Raw genomic sequence first — 21343 nt, 5'->3', positions numbered from 1 at the left:
GCGCCATCGATTTGTGTAATCCACTCGTTCAACATGCAGAGAAAGGAATCCAAAACTTTGTTAAAACAAGTCAAAATACGTTTCCATTTAATCCTCAGGTACCCCAAAATGTAATTAAACTATAATATTTCATAGGGAAAGAAGTATGTTCAATAGAAAAGCTAAATTAGCAGGTGCACGTCCCCTTCGCTGAGCGCTGATTTCGAACTCTGACTCCCAGTACCAAAACTCAGAATTCTTCCTCGTTTTCAAAGATACAAGCCTGAAACCTTTAACAAAGACTGTTGACATCTAGTGGAAGCCATAGAAATTGCAATCTGGGAGCTGGATTTGGATATGACCCCATTATGTTCCATTGGAAGAGCATGGGCTCTCAAAAAAAACAACATTCTGGTTGTTTTGTCTTTGGATTTTCTCCTACCATATCTATTGTGTTATAGTCTCATACATTATTTTAACATTTCTACAAACTTCAAAGTGTTTTCTATCCAATGGTATGCATATGCTGGCTTCTGGGCCTGAGTAACAGGCAGTTTACTTTGGGCACGTCAGTCAGACAGGAAGTGGAGAAAAATAGACCCTAGCCTTTAAACAGCTTATAAGCAGACCTTCAAAAACGCATTTACCATAGTGAATGAAAAAATTAACAAAAACAGCACATCAAATACTGACGTGTTGTGTTTGAGATTAAATAACATCAAAAGATCTTAAAATATAGTGCAGAGTTTATTTAGTTTTCCAAAACAAAGTGAAATCATAAACAGGGGTAATGAGAGTTATATGACTATTTTCCAGACAATTTCACATCTAGCATTTAGGGCAGTAGTTTTTTTCTTCACTGAATATCTGTTTACAATGTATTTGCCATTTGACACTAAAGAAAAGAGGTGTCGTGTGTTAGTTGTTGGCGATGAATATAGTCTTGTATCTCTCGATGAGGTCAATGTCCCTCTCCAGCTGCTTCATCTCCAGCTCCAGACGCTCCTTGCGGTACTTCTTAGGGGTGGTGTCCGTGACAACAGAGAGTCCCTGGTACTGATGGTGCAGCTCCCCCCAGTTCATCTTCAAGCCCTGGACAGATGATGATCCATCAGTCACACAGGCTAAGAGATGATCTTTCCATTATTGTTCAGGAACAATTAATTATCAATGAGCCTGTGTATGTCAGCGTAATATTTATTCTCTGTAATACTAATTACCCCACCAAAGATCAGCTTAAAAAAAGTATACTTGGCCATAAGAGACTATATATGGGCAAATAAAACTTGTAGAATAAAAATGAATGTTTTACATCTTCCTAAGTTAGAGGGTGGTTTTAAGTGTCTATTTTCTAAGGATAAAGCTAAGAACATTAACAACTTCATAGTTAAGAACACTATAACAATATGGAAGAAAATGAAACGTATTCTACAATAACCAATATCACTTCCTAAAAACACAACCTTATGGAACAATCTAACAATAAATTGGTCCACATGGAAAACTAAAGGCATAAATGACATGGTAATATGAAAATGCATTTATTTCCATGACAGAATTGAAAAGCAATTTTGGACTGACCAATGTAGATTTTTTTCAAATACATGCAACTTAATGTTTCATACCAAGAAATTTAATTTTGAAATATTTTGGACAATCTTGAGGGAACCATATTTGAGTTAGAAAAGGATATTCATATGATATGTAAGATATATAAAATCTTGCAGAGAGCCTATCCAACTGACAATCTCTTTGAAAAAAAGATAAACTACTGGAACCAAGACTTAAATAACTGATAATAGCACATGATGGAGGAAATGTGGCAGAGTCATGTCTTAAGTATAAAACTAACAGTGACTCAATAATACATGCCTTCTCAAAAAGTTATGGGTGGTGTTAGAAAGCTGGCTGTCAGAAGTATTACAAGGTACATTTACTTTTAATCCGTCTGTCTGCATATTTCAAGACATGGCATATGAGGGTGCAGTGAGATACCTGTATACTTAACTGGAAATCAACCAATCCTCCATCGTTAACACAAATTACTACATGGAACTCCATTCCACATCAAGTAACTGACCAAAGTAGTACAATTAGATTTAAAAAACAGATTAAAAAACACCTTATGGAACAGTGGGGACTGTGAAGGAACACAAACATTGGCGCACACACACACGATAACATACACACTATACATACAGTGCCTTGCGAAAGTATTCGGCCCCTTTGAACTTTGCGACCTTTTGCCACATTTCAGGCTTCAAACATAAAGATATAAAACTGTATTTTTTTGTGAAGAATCAACAACAAGTGGGACACAATCATGAAGTGGAACGACATTTATTGGATATTTCAAACTTTTTTAACAAATCAAAAACTGAAAATTGGGCGTGCAAAATTATTCAGCCCCTTTACTTTCAGTGCAGCAAACTCTCTCCAGAAGTTCAGTGAGGATCTCTGAATGATCCAATGTTGACCTAAATGACTAATGATGATAAATACAATCCACCTGTGTGTAATCAAGTCTCCGTATAAATGCACCTGCACTGTGATAGTCTCAGAGGTCCGTTAAAAGCGCAGAGAGCATCATGAAGAACAAGGAACACACCAGGCAGTTCCGAGATACTGCTGTGAAGAAGTTTAAAGCCGGATTTGGATACAAAAAGATTTCCCAAGCTTTAAACATCCCAAGGAGCACTGTGCAAGCGATAATATTGAAATGGAAGGAGTATCAGACCACTGCAAATCTACCAAGACCTGGCCGTCCCTCTAAACTTTCAGCTCATACAAGGAGAAGACTGATCAGAGATGCAGCCAAGAGGCCCATGATCACTCTGGATGAACTGCAGAGATCTACAGCTGAGGTGGGAGACTCTGTCCATAGGACAACAATCAGTCGTATATTGCACAAATCTGGCCTTTATGGAAGAGTGGCAAGAAGAAAGCCATTTCTTAAAGATATCCATAAAAAGTGTAGTTTAAAGTTTGCCACAAGCCACCTGGGAGACACACCAAACATGTGGAAGAAGGTGCTCTGATCAGATGAAACCAAAATTGAACTTTTTGGCAACAATGCAAAACGTTATGTTTGGCGTAATAGCAACACAGCTGAACACACCATCCCCACTGTCAAACATGGTGGTGGCAGCATCATGGTTTGGGCCTGCTTTTCTTCAGCAGGGACAGGGAAGATGGTTAAAATTGATGGGAAGATGGATGGAGCCAAATACAGGACCATTCTGGAAGAAAACCTGATGGAGTCTGCAAAAGACCTGAGACTGGGACGGAGATTTGTCTTCCAACAAGACAATGATCTAAAACATAAAGCAAAATCTACAATGGAATGGTTCAAAAATAAACATATCCAGGTTTTAGAATGGCCAAGTCAAAGTCCAGACCTGAATCCAATCGAGAATCTGTGGAAAGAACTGAAAACTGCTGTTCACAAATGCTCTCCATCCAACCTCACTGAGCTCGAGTTGTTTTGCAAGGAGGAATGGGAAAAAATTTCAGTCTCTCGATGTGCAAAACTGATAGAGACATAACCCCAAGCGACTTACAGCTGTAATCGCAGCAAAAGGTGGCGCTACAAAGTATTAACTTAAGGGGGCTGAATAATTTTGCACGCCCAATTTTTCAGTTTTTGATTTGTTAAAAAAGTTTGAAATATCCAATAAATGTCGTTCCACTTCATGATTGTGTCCCACTTGTTGTTGATTCTTCACAAAAAAATACAGTTTTATATCTTTATGTTTGAAGCCTGAAATGTGGCAAAAGTTCGCAAAGTTCAAGGGGGCCGAATACTTTCGCAAGGCACTGTACATATGGATTTATTACTGTAGATATGTGGTAGTGGTGGAGTAGGGGCCTGAGGGCACACAGTGTGTTGTGAAATCTGTGAATGTATTGTAATGTTTTTAAAATTGTATAGACTGGCTTAATTTTGCTGGACCCCAAGAAGAGTAGCTGCTGTTTTGGCAGCAGCTAATGGGGATCCATAATAAATACAAATTATTTATTATCCAAATGTTGAAAGTGAGTGGGCGATGGAGAGAAACAAAATGGTGCAGTTTGAGGCCATGTGGCGGAGTGATGATGCACTGGAGATGGGGGTGTGAGTAGGTGGGTCTGGGCAGGGGTGATGTTGTGGATGTTTGTATGCTTCTGTATGTTGTCGTTTGTATGTGTATGTTTCGTAATTATTATTTTTTTCATCATAAATAAAATATATATTTGTTTAAATAATCGTAATGCCCATCCGTGTTCCAAAAATTAACAGACACAAATCTTACCCCTCTCACACCCTTCATTCAATTTGAATGTATGCTAGTGCTTTGTAAGCCTATTTATCATTTGATACATTGTTCAAATATTGAATCTTATCTAAATGACTAATCAACTAAAACACATACATGAATGTAATGAAACTTTATGAATAATTCTAGGTCAGATTCTATTGGCTTGGTTCTAAGGACCTAAGTGGTTTACCTGTAGGATGTTGTTTCGCTCATCCTCAGAGAGCTGTTTCATGGTGCCCTGTCTCATGTGTTCCTTGACAAAGCTGTCATACTCATCCTGAGCCCTCCTCACCTCCTCAGTGCGATGCTGCAAGTACTCAGGGGTCTTCCCAAAGTCCTAGAGAGGGGATGGGAAAATAGTTATGTTGGGCTCCTCTTCAGTTCAGTTCAAATAGGTTGAGTGTCTTTGTGCAATAAGCATATAAGTATCTTTCTTTGAATAGCAATCAAAATCTTGGACAAATCACTACCTGCTTGACAGACAAAGAAAAAACACTATTTGCATATGTAATAAGTTCACCTTTTTCTTGATGTACTTTGGGAGTAGTCCTGAATTTTCCAGGAGCTGTTTGTCTCCAGTTTTAGTGTCGGCATAGATAGGCTGTGGCTTTTTTGGCACTGCCATGATGTTCTCAAAGGCGTTTGTCTTTACAAAGTCCTTTTTGGTGTGAATGCCCATAAGTGGGTTGTCTGCTTTGGCAGGTATTTGTGGTTTTTTGAAAGTCTCATCATCCAAATATGAAAATGGTTGCTCTAAGGGTATAACAACATAGACACAGAGTTAGGAAATTACCTCCAAACAAAGTGATATTGAGATGTAATCTCATCCTATTGCTTACTTTCAGGAAGTTTGGGTTCCTTGGAGTGCTTGAGCAGATATTTCTCTGGAGAGGGCAAGTCTACTTTTACTTGTCCCATAGTCTTGTTGGTAGGCTTCTTCAGCATTTTCTCATGCTTAACTTGTGCCCTAAACTTTGACATATACCTTGACAATGGAATAAAAAAGACAAGATTGATAGATTATTACAGGACATGGCATGAGTCAGAAGAATGTGCAGTCTTTTTCACTGTGCAGGTTGTGGCAACAAAGTATCTCTATACATTCCCAATACACAGAAACATAGGCTACATAAATATATGTGGCTAGCTGGGTACAGTAAAAATGCCATCGGCTGTGTACGGTGCAAATAAGTTTAGCTAGCTACAATGTAGCCTACATACAGTTACATTGTTAGCTAGCTACGTTTGCTAGCTATAGGCAGTCATACCTTGGTGGTTTCTCTATTTTAACCTCCTCCCTTGGAATAAGGTTGTAAATACTTTCTGTTGGATACATAGTGGTCGACATATTTCTGGAATATGCACTTTTTTTCTGAGAAGCAAATAATAGCTAGCTAGTCACCTCTAGCCGGCTCTACATTCAAATGTCTGGAATGTTTTGTTTGACAAGTTCCCTGGGCAACTGTCGCGGTTTGATTGCGACATCAGCATCAACGTGTTTCAATCTAAGGGAGCGTTTGTAAATTCGCTCTGGCTGTCTACTCCGATGTCAGAGCACTCCCGTCTGAGCGTGGCAGAGCGCAGGATAACTGACCATCAACATGCTTTGGATATGGCCGGTGTCATTAAACGTCGGGGAAAAAAGCGTAATTAAATTGTTGCCAGAAGCACAGTTACAGTCACCAATGCTCTGGATAACATGAAAACCCCCTAACCAGCTCTGCTGGGCGAGTAAAATGGTCAGACTGAGGTGTTCTCTCATTTTTTTCTGGAAGTTACTAGCAAGCTAGCTAACTTTAGCCAGTCGTGCTTGACTGCCGTTGTGAGCCTAGAACGCTCGGTTCAACCCTACTCCCCTGCCAGAGCGTCCATTGTGCGCTCTGAACTTAGAGCGAAACGCTCTGAATTTACGAACGCCTAGAGCGCACTCTGAGCGCTACATTGTAATGCCCCTGAAATGGCGAATAGAAGACAGTATTACTACCACAGTGTAATATCTTTGTTTCTTTCATCCATATATAGGCCTTGTTACTGATTGATTACTACATTGTATCTTCATTTAATAAGTTTAATAGGATGGTGCATCGAAAATAGAAACAAGTGGCCTGTCTAATCGTAGAGCAATTTGTCTGTTTTGTTTTGCCTTATTTTACATGTAGTACGGTAAGCGCGAAATAAAGTTTGTCCATTTACTTTGCTGTACAATATGTCGATGTTCAACAAGCCAATGTGACTGAATTGATAGATTAACCAAGCAGCTCTTTCGTAGGTCTCAACGTAGACTTTGATCTGAAGCCATTCTTGTGATTATTGTGACTTTGCCATTGTAATTGTTTGTAAGCGTGTGTAGTCTAAAATTAATTTATGATCGTATGCTATCCATTAGTTTTTTTGTATGCTGTTCTTTGTATGCCATTTTAATATTTGAGAATTAACCAATGCTATTAGGCCACTCTTGGCCATGATTACAGACACCTGTGTGTCTTTTAACACTATATAAACGAGTCATCCCGCAGTGTTTGTGATTATACTCTGATGAAGAAAGCTTGGATATTACATTTTTGCATCTGAGCTCCTAGAGTGTGCGGCTCCCCTTTATTTTCAAGTTTTCTAGTCCGCTAGCCAGCACCACTCCTAAATAGGTGTGCGTTTCTTTTTCTCCTAGATTGTCTGTTTTTGTTTGCCTTATCTTACATGTAGTACGGTAATCGCGAAATAAAGTTTGTCCATTTACTTTGCTGTAGAGTATGTCGACGTTCAACAAGCCAATGTGGCTGAATTTGGTCCATCAGCTCTTTCTCTAGTACAAGAATGGCTAGCTAAAGTACTGTAAAATATTATCCAGGTAGACTATAACATTTAAATAAAATAATTATTGACTGATGCATGATTCGTTCACCCTGTGTTCCGTCGCTAAGCATTTTAACTGATGTCAAAGACATTATCTTAACTGTAATGTTTCTGTTTGTGTGTATGTCTTCTGTCCTCTCCAGGCCAGCAGTCTGAGAACTTCCAAGCAAACAGATGGTTGACTATGATGAGGAGACACAACGTGCTCTTTGTGTAAGTTGGAAAGGAGTCTCCACACAAGGAAGGGGCTCCGGATGTTTCTTCGAATCAGAGCATAGCTTCCAAGAGCAGAGTGAGAGGTATCACAATATATATTACAATATGTAGCAATACAATATGTATTAGAAGTTGTTTTGGTCAAATTAAATCAGTGATATTTATGTTAACTAAAATGTCTATGTCTGCAGCTAGCAAGCTACTCAGCTCTCCTCAGGCACAGGGCCTAACCTCTGGGGCTATAGGGGAGATGGGAATCATGATCTCAATATATGTAATGATACACACCATAGAAAATTATTAGGAATGATTTTGATGTAGATTGATGTTGATGACATCGCCTATGGTGTGGAATTAGGAACTACAGTTTTCCTGGTCAAGAAGAAAATCAAGGCCCTATAATCAATTATTACATCACTAACAGATTAATTTGATAGTAAATTATGTCAAATGTTAAGGAATTCAGTGCTTGAAATCATGGTAGCATTCATATTCTCCCAGTGTGTTGATGGACATTTGATAACGATTAAAAGACACATTTTTACCCCAGTCAATTTCAAGTAGTTTATTTACCATTCTGAGGTGTTTAGAAATATGTACATTAGAATGATTGTTTTTTGCTCTCACATATAGTACAGTCGTGGCCAAAAGTTTTGAGAATGACACAAAAATGAATTTCCACAAAGTTTGCTACTTCAGTGTCTTTAGATATTTTTGTCAGATGTTACTATGGAATACTGAAGTATAATTACAAGCATTTCATAAGTGTCAAAGGCTTTTATTGACAATTACATGAAGTCGATGCAAAGAGTCAATATTTGCAGTGTTGACTCTTCTTTTTCAAGACCTCTACAATCCGCCCTGGCATGCTGTCAATTAACTTCTGGGCCACATCCTGACTGATGGCAGCCCATTCTTGCATAATCAATGCTTGGAGTTTGTCAGAATTTGTCGGGTTTTGTTTGTCCACCCGCCTCTTGAGGATTGACCACAAGTTCTCAATGGGATTAAGGTTTGGGGAGTTTCCTAGCCATGGACCCAAAATATCGATGTTTTGTTGCCCGAGCCACTTAGTTATCACTTGTGGCAAGGTGCTCCATCATGCTGGAAATGGCATTGTTCGTCACCAAACTGTTCCTGGATGGTTGGGAGAAGTTGCTCTCGAAGGATGTGTCGGGACCATTCTTTATTCATGGCTGTGTTCTTAGGCAAAATTGTGAGTGAGCTCACTCCCTTGGCTGAGAAGCAACCCCACACGAATGGTCTCAGGATGCTTTACTGTTGGCATGACACACCTTGTCTTCTATGGACAAGCTTTTTTCCGGATGCCCCAAAAAATCAGAAAGGGGATGCATCAGAGAAAATGACTCTACCCCAGTCCTCAGCAGTCCAATCCCTGTACCTTTTGCAGTATATCCACTCCACAAATGTATTGTTAAAACCTCTTTGGGCTACAGGGCAGTATTTTCACTTCCGGATGAAAAGCGTGCCCAAAGTAAACTGCCTTTTTCTCAGGCCCAGAATCTAGGATATGCATATAATTTGTATATTTAAATAGAGCACACTCTAAAGTTTCTAAAACTGTTAAAATCATGTCTGAGTATAACAACTTTTTTGGCAGGCGAAACCCACAAGACAAATCATCCAGGAGTTTTTTTTTTTTTGAGATCACTTTGTTTTCAATTGGTTTTCTATGGGGAACTAGATTTGAGGCACCTGGTTGCAGTTCCTATGGCTTCCACTAGATGTCAACAGTTTTTAGAAATTGGTTGATGTTTTTCCTTTGAGAAATGAAGAAGTAGCCCTTACCTTTCTGAGTGTAAAGCCAGGTGTACTTTTTTGTTTGGTGCGCGTGACCTGGAACTCGCTCCACATTCATTTTATCCGCAATTGAACACAGTATACTCCGTCTTAAATTTTATCGATTATTTACGTTTTAACCTCTCTAGGGTAGGTGAGACACTAACTTCCACCAGGCCAACATCCGGTGAAACTGCAGAGAGCTAACATTCTAAATACACCATTTGTTATAGTAAACATTCTTGTAAATACATGTATCTTACATCATTTAAAAGATGAACGTCTTATTAATCCAGCCGCTGTGTCAGATTTCAAAAAGCTGTTACTGTGAAAGCAAACATGCTATTTTCTGAGGACGGCGCCACGCACACAAGTTTTACTAGCATTTTCAAACCAAGCATTAGCGTCATGAAAGTAAAAAATAACAATAAAATAAATTGCGTACCATTGAAGATCTTCCTCTGGTGGCAATGCCAAGTGTCCTTACTACACTGTGAATGTTCGTTTTGTTTGATAAAATCAATTTTTATAGCCTAACACAAAACATTTGTAAACCGCTTGCATCAGGATTTCCGTCTCATTCAACTTTGGAAGATGCGTTCGTGGTAATTACACACACTAAACAAACGTTTATCCAGTCATGGTTGGTTTCATTGCAATCCTCTGGTTGTTACTAACACAACCATACTTGATGGTTCTTTTCTCGAGACATATTGACCGAAACAAACCGATTTGAAGACACCAATCAATGACATCATTGCGCACCAATGGTAGGACCGGTCTATCGTTGATTGACTGTGTTTTGGCCCAATGACCACTGATCATCTTTAAATCTAGCTTGGAAGATAGCCAATGAGCTGAGGTAAACGGCAATATGTAATGGTTATACGTTTGAAGACCAGCCTTTGTCGTAAACTCTGGCGTAAAAGAGGTTCATTCACCATTTCAAATCCTACTTGATGGAGCCACGGGTGTTACGCATAGCAGTACATATTCAATAGCATTTTCAACAAGTTTATATATTTAAAATATGGCGAATAAATCAAGAAAAGCTCAAACAAAGTCTAGGTATACAGATTTAACCCAAATTATAGAGGAAATAGATAGATGCGTTGTCAGGTGTGTGAAGGACGGTGCCGGGGCATGGACCACAAAAAATGTCTCCATTCCAGCTGCTGTGAAGGACTACAACAAGAGGATGGGAGGTGTGGACCTGTCATATGCGCTGATAGGATACTGCAATGTTCTCCACAAGACCATGAAATGGTACAAGACATTTTTCTATCATTTCATTGACATTGCTGTGGTGAATGCCATCATCCTCCAGAAGGAAATGGCTAAGAGTTGTGGACAGCCCCCCATCTCACAGCTAGCCTTCAGGGAGCTGCTCATCCAGGAGCTTGCTAGCTACAGCAAGTCCACTGTAGCACCTTCTGTCCCCTCTACCTCTGTCCCTTCTGCTCCAACCAGTGGTGTTCACCTGCCCAGATTCATCTATGCAGGCATGAATGTGCCTCAGGGCAAAAAAGGCACAGTAGGGATACGTCGTTGTGCCCTTTGTCACAGGAAATGCCCCATCACCAGCACCACCTGTTCAGTAAGCCTTTGCTTTAGAGCAGAAAGAGACTGCTATGGGCCATGGCACCAGCAGCACAATATTGTGTAGAGGACTGAGGGTCTTCACAATATTGTAAATAGAAAATATGTAAATAGTTACCCTTGTTAATTGTTATTATTATTATTATTATATATATATTTTAAATATTGTGTATATATATGTGTGTTAGAATAGCATTTATGTACAGTGCCTTGCGAAAGTATTCGGCCCCCTTGAACTTTGCGACCTTTTGCCACATTTCAGGCTTCAAACATAAAGATATAAAACTGTATTTTTTTGTGAAGAATCAACAACAAGTGGGACACAATCATGAAGTGGAACGATATTTATTGGATATTTCAAACTTTTTTAACAAATCAAAAACTGAAAAATTGGGCATTATTCAGCCCCTTTACTTTCAGTGCAGCAAACTATCTCCAGAAGTTCAGTGAGGATCTCTGAATGATCCAATGTTGACCTAAATGACTAATGATGATAAATACAATCCACCTGTGTGTAATCAAGTCTCCGTATAAATGTGTTTGTGTAATGCTGACACTGTGTGATAGAGATTAGAATATAAATACATGTTCAAATGTGTGTTTGGGTTGGTAGTGATTACACGATTGTGTTTGCATGCTTGTGTGTGTGTGTCCTAGCTGTGATTTGTTTTGGATGGCTCCGGGCCAAGTCTGCCCAGGATTAATTGGCCTCCTTTGAGGAATTAAATCCTGGCCTGCCAATGGCCACTAATCCCTGCTCCCTTAGGAAGGAAGGACCTACCTACCTACCTACCTACTTACTTACTTACTTACTTACTTACTTACTTACTTACTTACAGTACATAGGACTGTCTGTCTAAGTGAGGCTGGTTTCTGCCTGTCTGTTTGAGCACAGGATTAGTGCTGTAACAACGGCGCGACAAAGCCTCACATTTGGTAGGCATTCATTATTTTGAGTTTGGGTGGAAACTGGATGAGCCATAACTGGGGCGACTCTCTCATTCTAGGTAATGGCTGTAACAGAACCATTCTATAAAATGTTGTGTGGCAGTGCTACTGAAAAGCCCTCGCAGTCTGCTCTCTGAAAGGTGAATGAGCTGACTGTTTATTCAGGATGGCTGTTGTGTGTGTATAGAGTAGCACAGTGATGGATGGGGGTATGTGTGGCACAGTTGTGTGTGTGTGTGTTTGAGTGTATGGGGGCTTGCCTTATCGCAGCTGGGGTGTGCACATCTGAGATGTGGAGTGGCACAGTGATGCACAACATGCTTTGTCTTAGCTGGGCTGTGTAGTTGTCTACTGTGTGTGTGTGTGTGACTGTATGTGTCCTGTGTGTATGCATGTCATCTCAGATGTGAGGCTGCCCAGTGCTGGACCTCCTCTGATTCAGTTGTCAGCTCTAATTTGTAAAGGTTTCATTAACTGTGACCGTCAGGGGCCCATGTTGCCTCCATAGTCGCACACTGTTTGCATAAAAATAGAGATGACACTCCAAAAACACTGTGTCACATTGCCTTTTATTCATACCATGTCAAGTCACATCAAAAAGAAGGAATGCATGTATCTTGGATGCATCTTGACTATAGACCTTTTTTTTTGTTACTCTAATCTACTATTTAATTGGCATAATGTTTGATATGATATGTGGGGGTTTCCTTGGTCAAGGTCAAAAGGTAAGAAAAACTCCTGGCCCTATATGATAAGGGTAGAGGGATAATCTGCACTATAGGAAAATATTACACCTTTATGTTCCTGTGTCTTTTAAGTAGGGTCTGGATGTCAAATATGAAGCCCTATGGGTCGAATTGGGACAAGTGAGCATGGATTGCAGTCCTGCTCCTCGCTGAAACACATGTATACTTCTCTTTCCCCACCGAAGACCAGGGTTCAATCCGTAAAAATAAATTCTCACACCTGTCTGATTTTTGCAGTGGAAGGATTGCAATCATCCTTTATTGAGATATCTCCGTGACCTTTTTTAGAGTAAAAATCTCCTCTTCCTCTCCCCACAGCGAGGTGTCTGTGTCGTCCATCATCAATTTCCAGTGTCAGTATTTGGCATTATAATATGCTCCACTATATGGCAGCTGAAAAAGTTAGATCCTTTTCCCCCCTTGTGTATTATAAAGTCACTCAGATGAATTATACAATAATCCTAACACAACGGAAGTCCCGGAGTTCTGGTCCCCAGGCCCGTGCAAGCCTACCTCATGGCTGCCATGCCTGGTGCTGCTGCCTGAGGACTCTCTCTACTCTCTCTCACAATAACACCCCTCTGTACAATATCCTGTGTAGCTACTCTCTGATGCCCAGTAGTATTCCCCTGCTTGTCACCAGTATAACAAAGCCATGTCTCTATGTGGACAGTATAGCAGTGGTGGGCCGTCAGGGCCAGCAAGGCCTTCTCTGCTGGCCTAAACATCATCAGAATATATATATTTTTTTAAATACATTTTCCCACAAATATGTATTAACTTATTCCCCAGAGTAAGAGTTATACTCTTAATTTCATAGCTTTCCTCTTGGTTGCACTGCTTCCAGCCCCAGGTTGAGATTTGGAGGGCTGGTCTTTATGTTAGATCTTTTATCCAATCATATTCAGCCATCATGTGTTGCCAGGGGTCTAAAAAACCTGTCACGGGCGGGAAAGGGGTTCGTTCGCCACTTTCAAAGTTCCAACTACGAGCGCTATCAATGGCTCACAGGCTCCGAGAAGCACTGCAAACTGTACTGCTGGGAATGCCTATTATTTGCAAGTGATAGATTTGGTGTTTGGAGCCACACTGGCTTTGCAAACTTGAGTTGTCTAACCAAGGCAGCAATGAGACACGGCTGGGCACTTACAAGCAATGGTGCTTTTGAAAACTTTTGGGGACACCCGAGTGGATCTACAGCTCAACGAACAAGCGCGCAGGGCAACGGGAGCTGCACAATGAAAAGGTATTGTACTCTTCCCCTGCAATTCTATGAATGAAAATGTCAATTTCAAGGTGACGCAACGCCTGGTTTTATACTGCGTTTCTGTCTAAATGTATAGTGTCTAGAGCCATGGCATCATAATGATGGTAATAAGAGGTGGATTAATTCGGGTGGGACTGTGTAGGACCTCACTGAAGGCCCAGCCCCCAGGCCCACGGCACGCCACTGCAGTATAGACAGCATACCAGCTGTTGATATACAGATCTTTGTGAATGACGTCAAGCAATACATTCAATGTGTCGACCCACAAAAATCTTATGGTCCGGATGGTGTCAGCAGCAAGGCAATTCAGGTATGCGCAGACCAGCTTGTATTACTGTTCCAGAAGCTGTTCCAGCTGTCACTGAACAGTGAGATAATTCCAGACTTATGGAAGAAGTCGCTGATTGTCCCAATACCTAAAAACAACATGCCAAAATAAAATAACGATTTACACCCTGTGGCCCTGACATCTGAACATATGAAATGTTTAGAAAAAATAATGAAGAAAAATATATATTTCTTTGGCCTCTCATCCCAATTAGACTCAAACCAATTCGCCTACCGTGCCTCCAGGGATGTAGATGATGCATTACTGGTCATACTGAACAATATCTACAAACATTTAAAAAAGGCAAATAGCCTAGTTGAAAATTGTATTAATTGTTTTCAGTATTGCATTGAACACCATCCAATGCCACCTACTGGTAGATAAGCTGGTGAATTTGGTTGTCAACTCTCTATTGATTAAGTGGATGAATAGCTTCCTTGTGAACCGTACTCAACAAGTGAAGTTCAACTCCTCCATCTCTACATCTAGAACAGTGAATACAGGAGCCCCTAAAGGTTGCGCACTTTCACCCATGCTGTACACACTGTACACAAACGATTGTCAAGCCTCTGACGCACCCCACACATTTTTTAAATATGCAGATGACATTGCTGTTGTGGGTTTCCTCCACACAGACCAAGCCTCTCAAGGTTTTGATAGAGCAACTTCAAAATTCGTCCACTGTTGGGCAGATAACTTTTTTTTTTTTAAATAAACATTAAGAAAATAAAAGACATGGAAATTGATTTCAGAAGGAACAAAACTCCACTACCCCCTACGAAGATCAATGGGGAATCCGTCGATAGAGTGACCACATATAAGTACCTGGGAATCGAAATAGACCCTTAAACTGAAATTCAATGACTGTGCCTTTGCAAAGATAAAGAAATTGCAACAGATATTTTTTTTTAATGCAAACTGAACCATTTTAATGTGGAACACCATATCTTACAAATGTTCTATAAATCTGTCAGAGTGTGCTGTCCTTTGGTCTGATATGGTGTTGAACACTGAGCTGTAGTCAATGAACACATTCTCAAATAGTTGATCCTTTTGTCCAGGTGGGTAAGGGCGCTGTGGAGTGTGATTATATCATCTGTGGAGGCGGTATGCGAATTGGAGTCTAGGGTTTCGGGCATGATAGTGTTGATATGAGCCATGACCAGCCTATCAAAGGACTTCATGGCTACCGACGTGCGTGCAACGGGGCGGTAATCACTTAGGCAGGTTACCTTCGCTTTCTTGGGCACAGGGACTACAGTCATGGCCAAAGGTTTTGAGAATGACACAAATATACATTTTCACAAAGTCTGCTGCCTCAATTTGTATGATGGCAATTTCCATATACTCCAGAATGTTATTATGAAGAGTGATCAAATGAAATGCAATTAATTGCAAAATCCCTCTTTGCCATGCAAATGAACTGAATCACCCCAAAACATTTCCACTGCATTTCAACACTGCCACAAAAGGACCAGCTGACATCATGTCAGTGATTCTCTCGTTAACACAGGTGTCAGTGTTGATGAGGACAAGGCTGGAGATCACTCTGTCATGCTGATTGAGTTTGACTAACAGCCTGGAAGCTTCAAAAGGAGGGTGGTGCTTGGAATCATTGTTCTTCCTCTGTTAAACATGGTTACCTGCAAGGAAACACGTGCCGTCATTATTGCTTTGCACAAAAAGGGCTTTACAGGCAAGGATATTGCTGCCAGTAAGATTGCACCTAAATCAACCATATATCGGATCACTAAGAACTTCAAGGAGAGCGGTTCAATTGTTGTGAAGAAGGTTTCAGGGCGCCCAAAAAAGCGAGCGCCAGGACTGTCTCCTAAAGTTGATTTAGCTGCGGAATCGGGGCACCACCAGTACAGAGCTTGCTCAAGAATGGCAGCAGGCAGGTGTGAGTGCATCTGCACGCACAGTGAGGCGAAGACTTTTGGAGGATGGCCTGGTGTCAAGAAGGGCAGCAAAGATGCCAATTCTCTCCAGGAAAAACATCAGGGACAGACTGATATTCTGCAAAAGGTACAGGGATTGGACTGCAGAGAATTGGAGTAGAGTCATTTTCTCGGATGAATCCCCTTTCCGACTGTTTGGGGCATCCGGAAAAAAGCTTGTCCGGAGGAGACAAGTTGAGAGCACTGCCATCAGTCCTGTGTCATGCCAACAGTAAAGCATCCTGAGACCATTCATGTGTGGGGTTGCTTCTCAGCCAAGGGAGTGGGCTCACTCACAATTTTGCCTAAGAACACAGCCATGAATAAAGAATGGTACCAACACATCCTCCTAGAGCAACTTCACCCAACCATCCAGGAACAGTTTGGTGAAGAACAATGCCTTTTACAGCATGATGGAGCACCTTGCCATAAGGCAAAAGTGATAAGTGGCTCGGGGAACAAAACATCGATATTTTGGGTTCATGGCCAGGAAACTCCCCAGACCTTAATCCCATTGGGAACTTGTGGTCAATCCTCAAGAGGCAAACAGAAACCCCAAAATTCTGACAAACTCCAAGCATATTTATATTCATAGTATATGCAAATTGCCATCATACAAACAGATGCAGAAGACTTTGTGAAAATGTATATTTGTGTAATTCTCAAAACCTTTGGCCACGACTGTACAAGAATGGGCTGCCATCAGTGTGGCCCAGAAGTTAATTGACAGCATGCCAGGGTGGATTGCAGAGCTCTTGATATAGAAGGGTCAATACTGCAAATATTGACTCTTTGCATCAACTTCATGTAATTGTCAATAAAAGCATTTGACACTTATGAAATGCTTGTAATTATACTTCAGTATTCCATAGTAACATCTGACAAAAATATCCAAAGACACTGAAGCAGCAGACTTAAAAAAATATATATTTGTGTCATTCTCCAATCTTTTGGCCATGGTGGTTTGTTTGAAACATGTAGGAATTACAGACTCGGTCAGGGAGAGGTTGAAAATGTCAGTGAGGGTACAAGGGGAAAGAGACTTCTTCAAAATCAAATTAGAACAGATATGGCGACTCTTTTATTCCATGCTCTGTATAGTGGAGCTGCATAAGTGTTGCTCTCCACTTTTTCAGGACATCCCTGCCTGCCAAACCCTGCCCTAACCCGGACGATGCTGGGCCAATTGTGCGCCGCCCCATGGGTCTCCCGGTCACGGACGGCTGCAACAGAACCTCTAGTGGCACAGCTAGCACTGCGATGTGCCTTAGACCACAGCGCCACTCAGGAGGCCCCTGGGATAATAAAGTTGATCTGAATCTAAACCTGGAAGTAAAGAGAGAGAGCAAAAGAATAGACCACAAAGAGAGGGATGGAAATGAGAAGGATAGAGAGGAGGTCAGAAGAACTCTGTTAGAGCTGGGAGGGAAGTGTATTGTAGTGCAATGTAGTGTTCTGAAAAATGCTGATTCAGCAGGAAAAACGTCACCTGAGGGGAAAAGGAAAGTGATTATGTATATTTTTCCCACCTAAAATTACCTATTGAAGTTTCATACTTTTTTAAAGTCTGAAGTGCAAGCATGCCTCACTCAAGTAGGAATTCAAAACAGTAAAAAAATATATTTCAAGGGAATCTTCAATGTGAATTGAGCACTCTGAGTGGTCTGTTTTTGAGTAGTGCCCCTGCTAGCCTCGGTAATTCACAGTGAACGAGATGAGAAGGCAGCCATCAACTTGCCCTCGGGGTACACGCGCACGCACACACACACCACCTCCAAAACACACAAAGCGGGGAGTTAACATAACCCCCTAAGACCCTCGCATAAATCTAATTACAATAATAAAATAATCCACATAAAAATCAGCCAGTTTAAACAATAGATATCGTTTTTTTTGCATTGGATGCGTCTCAATAAACCGCATTGGCACCTGCGGTGAAAGGTGACAGAGCATGAGACATGCCGAAAATCGGTCTTCTCACAAAATTGTCTGGTTTGGCCTGAACACCCTCCCTTTCCATCTTCGACCCCACCCCCCTTCACCCCTCTCTCAATCCCTTCCTCATCACCTATTTACCCCCTTCATCCCCCCCCCCCCCCCCCCCCCCCCCCCCAGTTGGTGTTCTGCAGCTTCCCGGTGCTGGGCTCGTTCCTGTTTGGCCTGCCGCTGTGCACGATCATCCTGATATGCTACGGCATCTGCACAGCCGAGTCAGACGACCGCCAAGAAGACATGGAGCTCATGAAGAGGGAGGACGATGAGGAGGATGAAGAGGAGAATGAGGGTCGGCAGTCCACCGGAGAGCTGCAGGGCCCCGAGGAGTACAGAGAAAAAGAGGAAGAGGAGTAGAAGAACCCAGATGACAAGATAACAGAATAAAGCCGAGGCTAGTGGAAGAGGCAGATGAACTTGCCTAGTAACATAAAACTCAGAGACATGTCAATGTTTTCTCTGTTCTTCTTTACCATCCTTTTCCCCACCACTGTCACGGCCGTCGAAAGAAGAGGACCAAAGTGCAGAGTGGTGTGCGTAAATTTCTATTTTATTATGAAATGTCGCCAACAATACAAGAAATGAAAAACAACCGTGAAGCTTACAGGGCAAAGTGCCACTAACAAAGATAACTACCCACACTGAAAGGAGGGAAAAAGGGCTACCTAATTATGATTCCCAATCAGAGACAACGATAGACAGCTGTCCCTGATTGAGAACCATAACCGGCCAAAACATAGAAATAAAGAAACATACAAAACAAAAAATAGAATGCCCTCCCCACATCACACCCTGACCTGACCAAATAGATAAATAAAACAGCTCTCTAAGGTCAGGACGTGACAGTAACCCCCCCCAAAGGTGCGGACTCTGGCCACAAAACCTGAACCTATAGTGGAGGTTCCGGGTGGGCATCTATCCACGGTGGCGGCTCTGGTGCGGGACGTAGACCTCGCTCCATCTCTGGCTCACCCCGCTTTGGTGGCGCCTCTGGTGTGGGGACCCTCTCTGCGGGCCCCGGACCCTCGTTGCGGGCCCCGGACCCTCGTTGTGGGCCCCGGACTGGGCACCCTCGCTGCGGGCACCGGACTGGGCACCCTCGCTGGGGGCCCCGGACTGGCTCATGGAGCAGGCACCGGACTGGGCACCCTCGCTGTGGACCACGGACTGGCCCGTGGAGCAGGCACCGGACTCACCAGGCTGGGGAGACCTACTGGAGGCCTAGTCCGTGGAGGAGGCACGGGATAGACCGGGCTGTGGGGGAGCACTGGTGCGTAGCCTTGGCACCACTCTTCAAGGGTGAATGCCCACTCTAGCCCAGCACCTCCAGAGCTGTTAAGGGAATTTTTTATCAATAATGACTAATTATGTATACATTTCAATCAGGACTGACTAATCAAAATACTATTATGTTACTATATATGTACTAATCAGAATACTATTATGTTACTGTATATGTACTAATCAGAATACTATTATGTTACTGTATATGTATGAATTCTCTTTTTAATCCTAGTACTGAATATAATGTGTGTAAATATAATCATGAATTAGAACAATGACTGTCTGTACCATGGTAGAAATGAATGAACTTATAGCCAGACTGGCTAGAAGGCTTATCTACACAAGCTGGCCTTGGCTCGGTCATATATTATCTTAATAGGGCGAGACGATGTGAGAACCATACAGCCATTGTACTAGAGCGGAGATGACACGGGCTAGTACTAAAACTAATGACGTCATTTTCAGTTTATAACCTGTGGTAAAATGTGTAAGGGGCAGTACTCTCGTGAATAAACGCTGTTGGTTGACTTTAAGACTGGGCTCTGTCCATTTTATACAAAATAAGAGTCATACAAATTCTCATGAATTGACAGAGTGTTTCATTTTAATTGGGTATTAAAACAGAGGAATTTAATTCCTGTAACAAGAGCGCAGGCACAGGTCAAACCGGGCTGTGGGGGAGCTGGAACAGGCCGCACTGGGTTCTCCCAGGAAACTGGAGAAACCGTGCGTAGACCTGGCGCAGGACGTGCAGGGCTGGGGAGGCGCACAGGAGGCCTGGTGCGTGGGGCTGGCACAGTCTTCACCAGACGGCTAGCACGCACCTCAGGACGAGTATGGAGAGCTGACATCAAACCAAGGACATCGGTAGGGCAAATGTCGTGCCTCATGCACCAACACAGCAGCTCTTTCCATAACTCTCTCCTCCAATCTCCCCATCAACTTCTTCACTGTCTCTGCTTCGCTCCCTTCGCTCCCCTCCAATTTCACCCCGACTGGCTCGTGTTCCATCCTCGGCTTTGCCGACCGCCCCGTGTGCCTCTCCTGGCCACGCTGCTTGGTCCTTTGGTGCTGGGAAGTTCTGTCACGGGCGTCGAAAGAAGAGGACCAAAGTGCAGCATGGTGAGCATACATTTCTATTTTATTATGGAATGTCGCCAACAAAACAAGAAACGAAAACAACCGTGAAGCTGAACAGGGCTAAGTGCCACTAACAAAGATAATTACCCACACTGAAAGGAAGGAAAAAAGGCTACCTAAGTATGATTCCCAATCAGAGACAACGATAGACAGCTGTCCCTGATTGAGAACCATACCCGGCCAAAACATAGAAATAAAGAAACCTAGAAAACAAAAAATAGAATGCCCACCCCATATCACACACTGACCTAACCAAATAGAGAAATAAAACGTCTCTCTAAGGTCAGGGCGTGACAACCACTCTACTGTTTCTTTCCACTGCTTTTTTTTGGTTTATTTAATTTGATGTATAAGTAACACAGTCAAAAATCATGTCCTATATTAAATTAGCCTTTTTGATATGGAACTAGGGAGATTAGTCATTGATAAGTAAATGTTACAGAGAAGAAAGGATGGAAGTTAGCTAAGCTTTAGCAAAATGAATACAATTTTATTCATCACGTTGCTTAACCAACCACTACACAGGGTCATTCCATACTTTGCTTAGTTAGATAGCTATGTTAAAAAAAATCCCCTTTGAATGTGGTAAAAAGCTGACACATTTCTCCCATGCCAATATTTTATATTTGATTTGTACCCTTTCTTCTGTTGGACAGAATTCCCAAATTCAGAGCTTTTGCTAAATCCCCCCACTTAATGTTGCAACTCATAGTAGACTCCAGTGAAAGTGCCCATGAAGGAAAATTTGCCATTAAATTAATAATGCTTTTTCTATTGTACTTTATTGCCTGGTGAGATCTGCTCTGCTGATGCAAAACGCTGTATGGTGTCGGTGCCATTCATGCATTTCAAGCTGAATCTCACGTTCGTAGCTCCAGACTCATAGAACAATGTCAAATGTAGGCTTGAAGGGTTGTCTGCCTTATTTGATATGCTATAGTTTTAAATTAACATAC

General features: G+C 41.8%; 1 protein-coding gene and 1 long non-coding RNA gene across 3 annotated transcripts; one reads left to right on the top strand and one right to left on the bottom strand.

The window, feature by feature from the left end:
• Positions 1–707: 707 nt before the first annotated feature.
• On the bottom strand, positions 708–6154 carry LOC110535673 (enkurin). Of its 2 annotated transcripts, none has more exons than XM_021620820.3 (5): positions 5546–6154; positions 5117–5262; positions 4798–5030; positions 4468–4614; positions 708–1071 (listed from the first exon to the last, which is right to left on the bottom strand). In XM_021620820.3, exons 1-5 carry the CDS (start codon positions 5623–5625, stop codon positions 898–900), a joined length of 780 nt encoding a protein of 259 aa, XP_021476495.3. In that variant the 5' UTR covers positions 5626–6154; the 3' UTR covers positions 708–897. The 2 variants fall into 2 exon arrangements, with proteins under 2 accessions (XP_021476495.3, XP_021476496.3); XM_021620821.3 differs by having other exon boundaries at positions 5680–5850.
• Positions 6155–7023: 869 nt separating this feature from the next.
• LOC110536620 (uncharacterized) lies at positions 7024–17734 on the top strand. Its single transcript, XR_002475490.3, has 3 exons — positions 7024–7122; positions 7271–7426; positions 17108–17734. It is a non-coding gene; the product is annotated as an uncharacterized LOC110536620 (long non-coding RNA).
• Positions 17735–21343: the final 3609 nt, after the last annotated feature.

The sequence above is a fragment of the Oncorhynchus mykiss genome, chromosome 11 (assembly GCF_057628025.1).
Source record: "Oncorhynchus mykiss isolate SJ-2025 chromosome 11, ASM5762802v1, whole genome shotgun sequence".
In the NCBI taxonomy this organism is placed as follows: Eukaryota; Metazoa; Chordata; class Actinopteri; order Salmoniformes; family Salmonidae; genus Oncorhynchus; species Oncorhynchus mykiss.
This window is presented reverse-complemented; position numbering and strand designations above follow the sequence as displayed.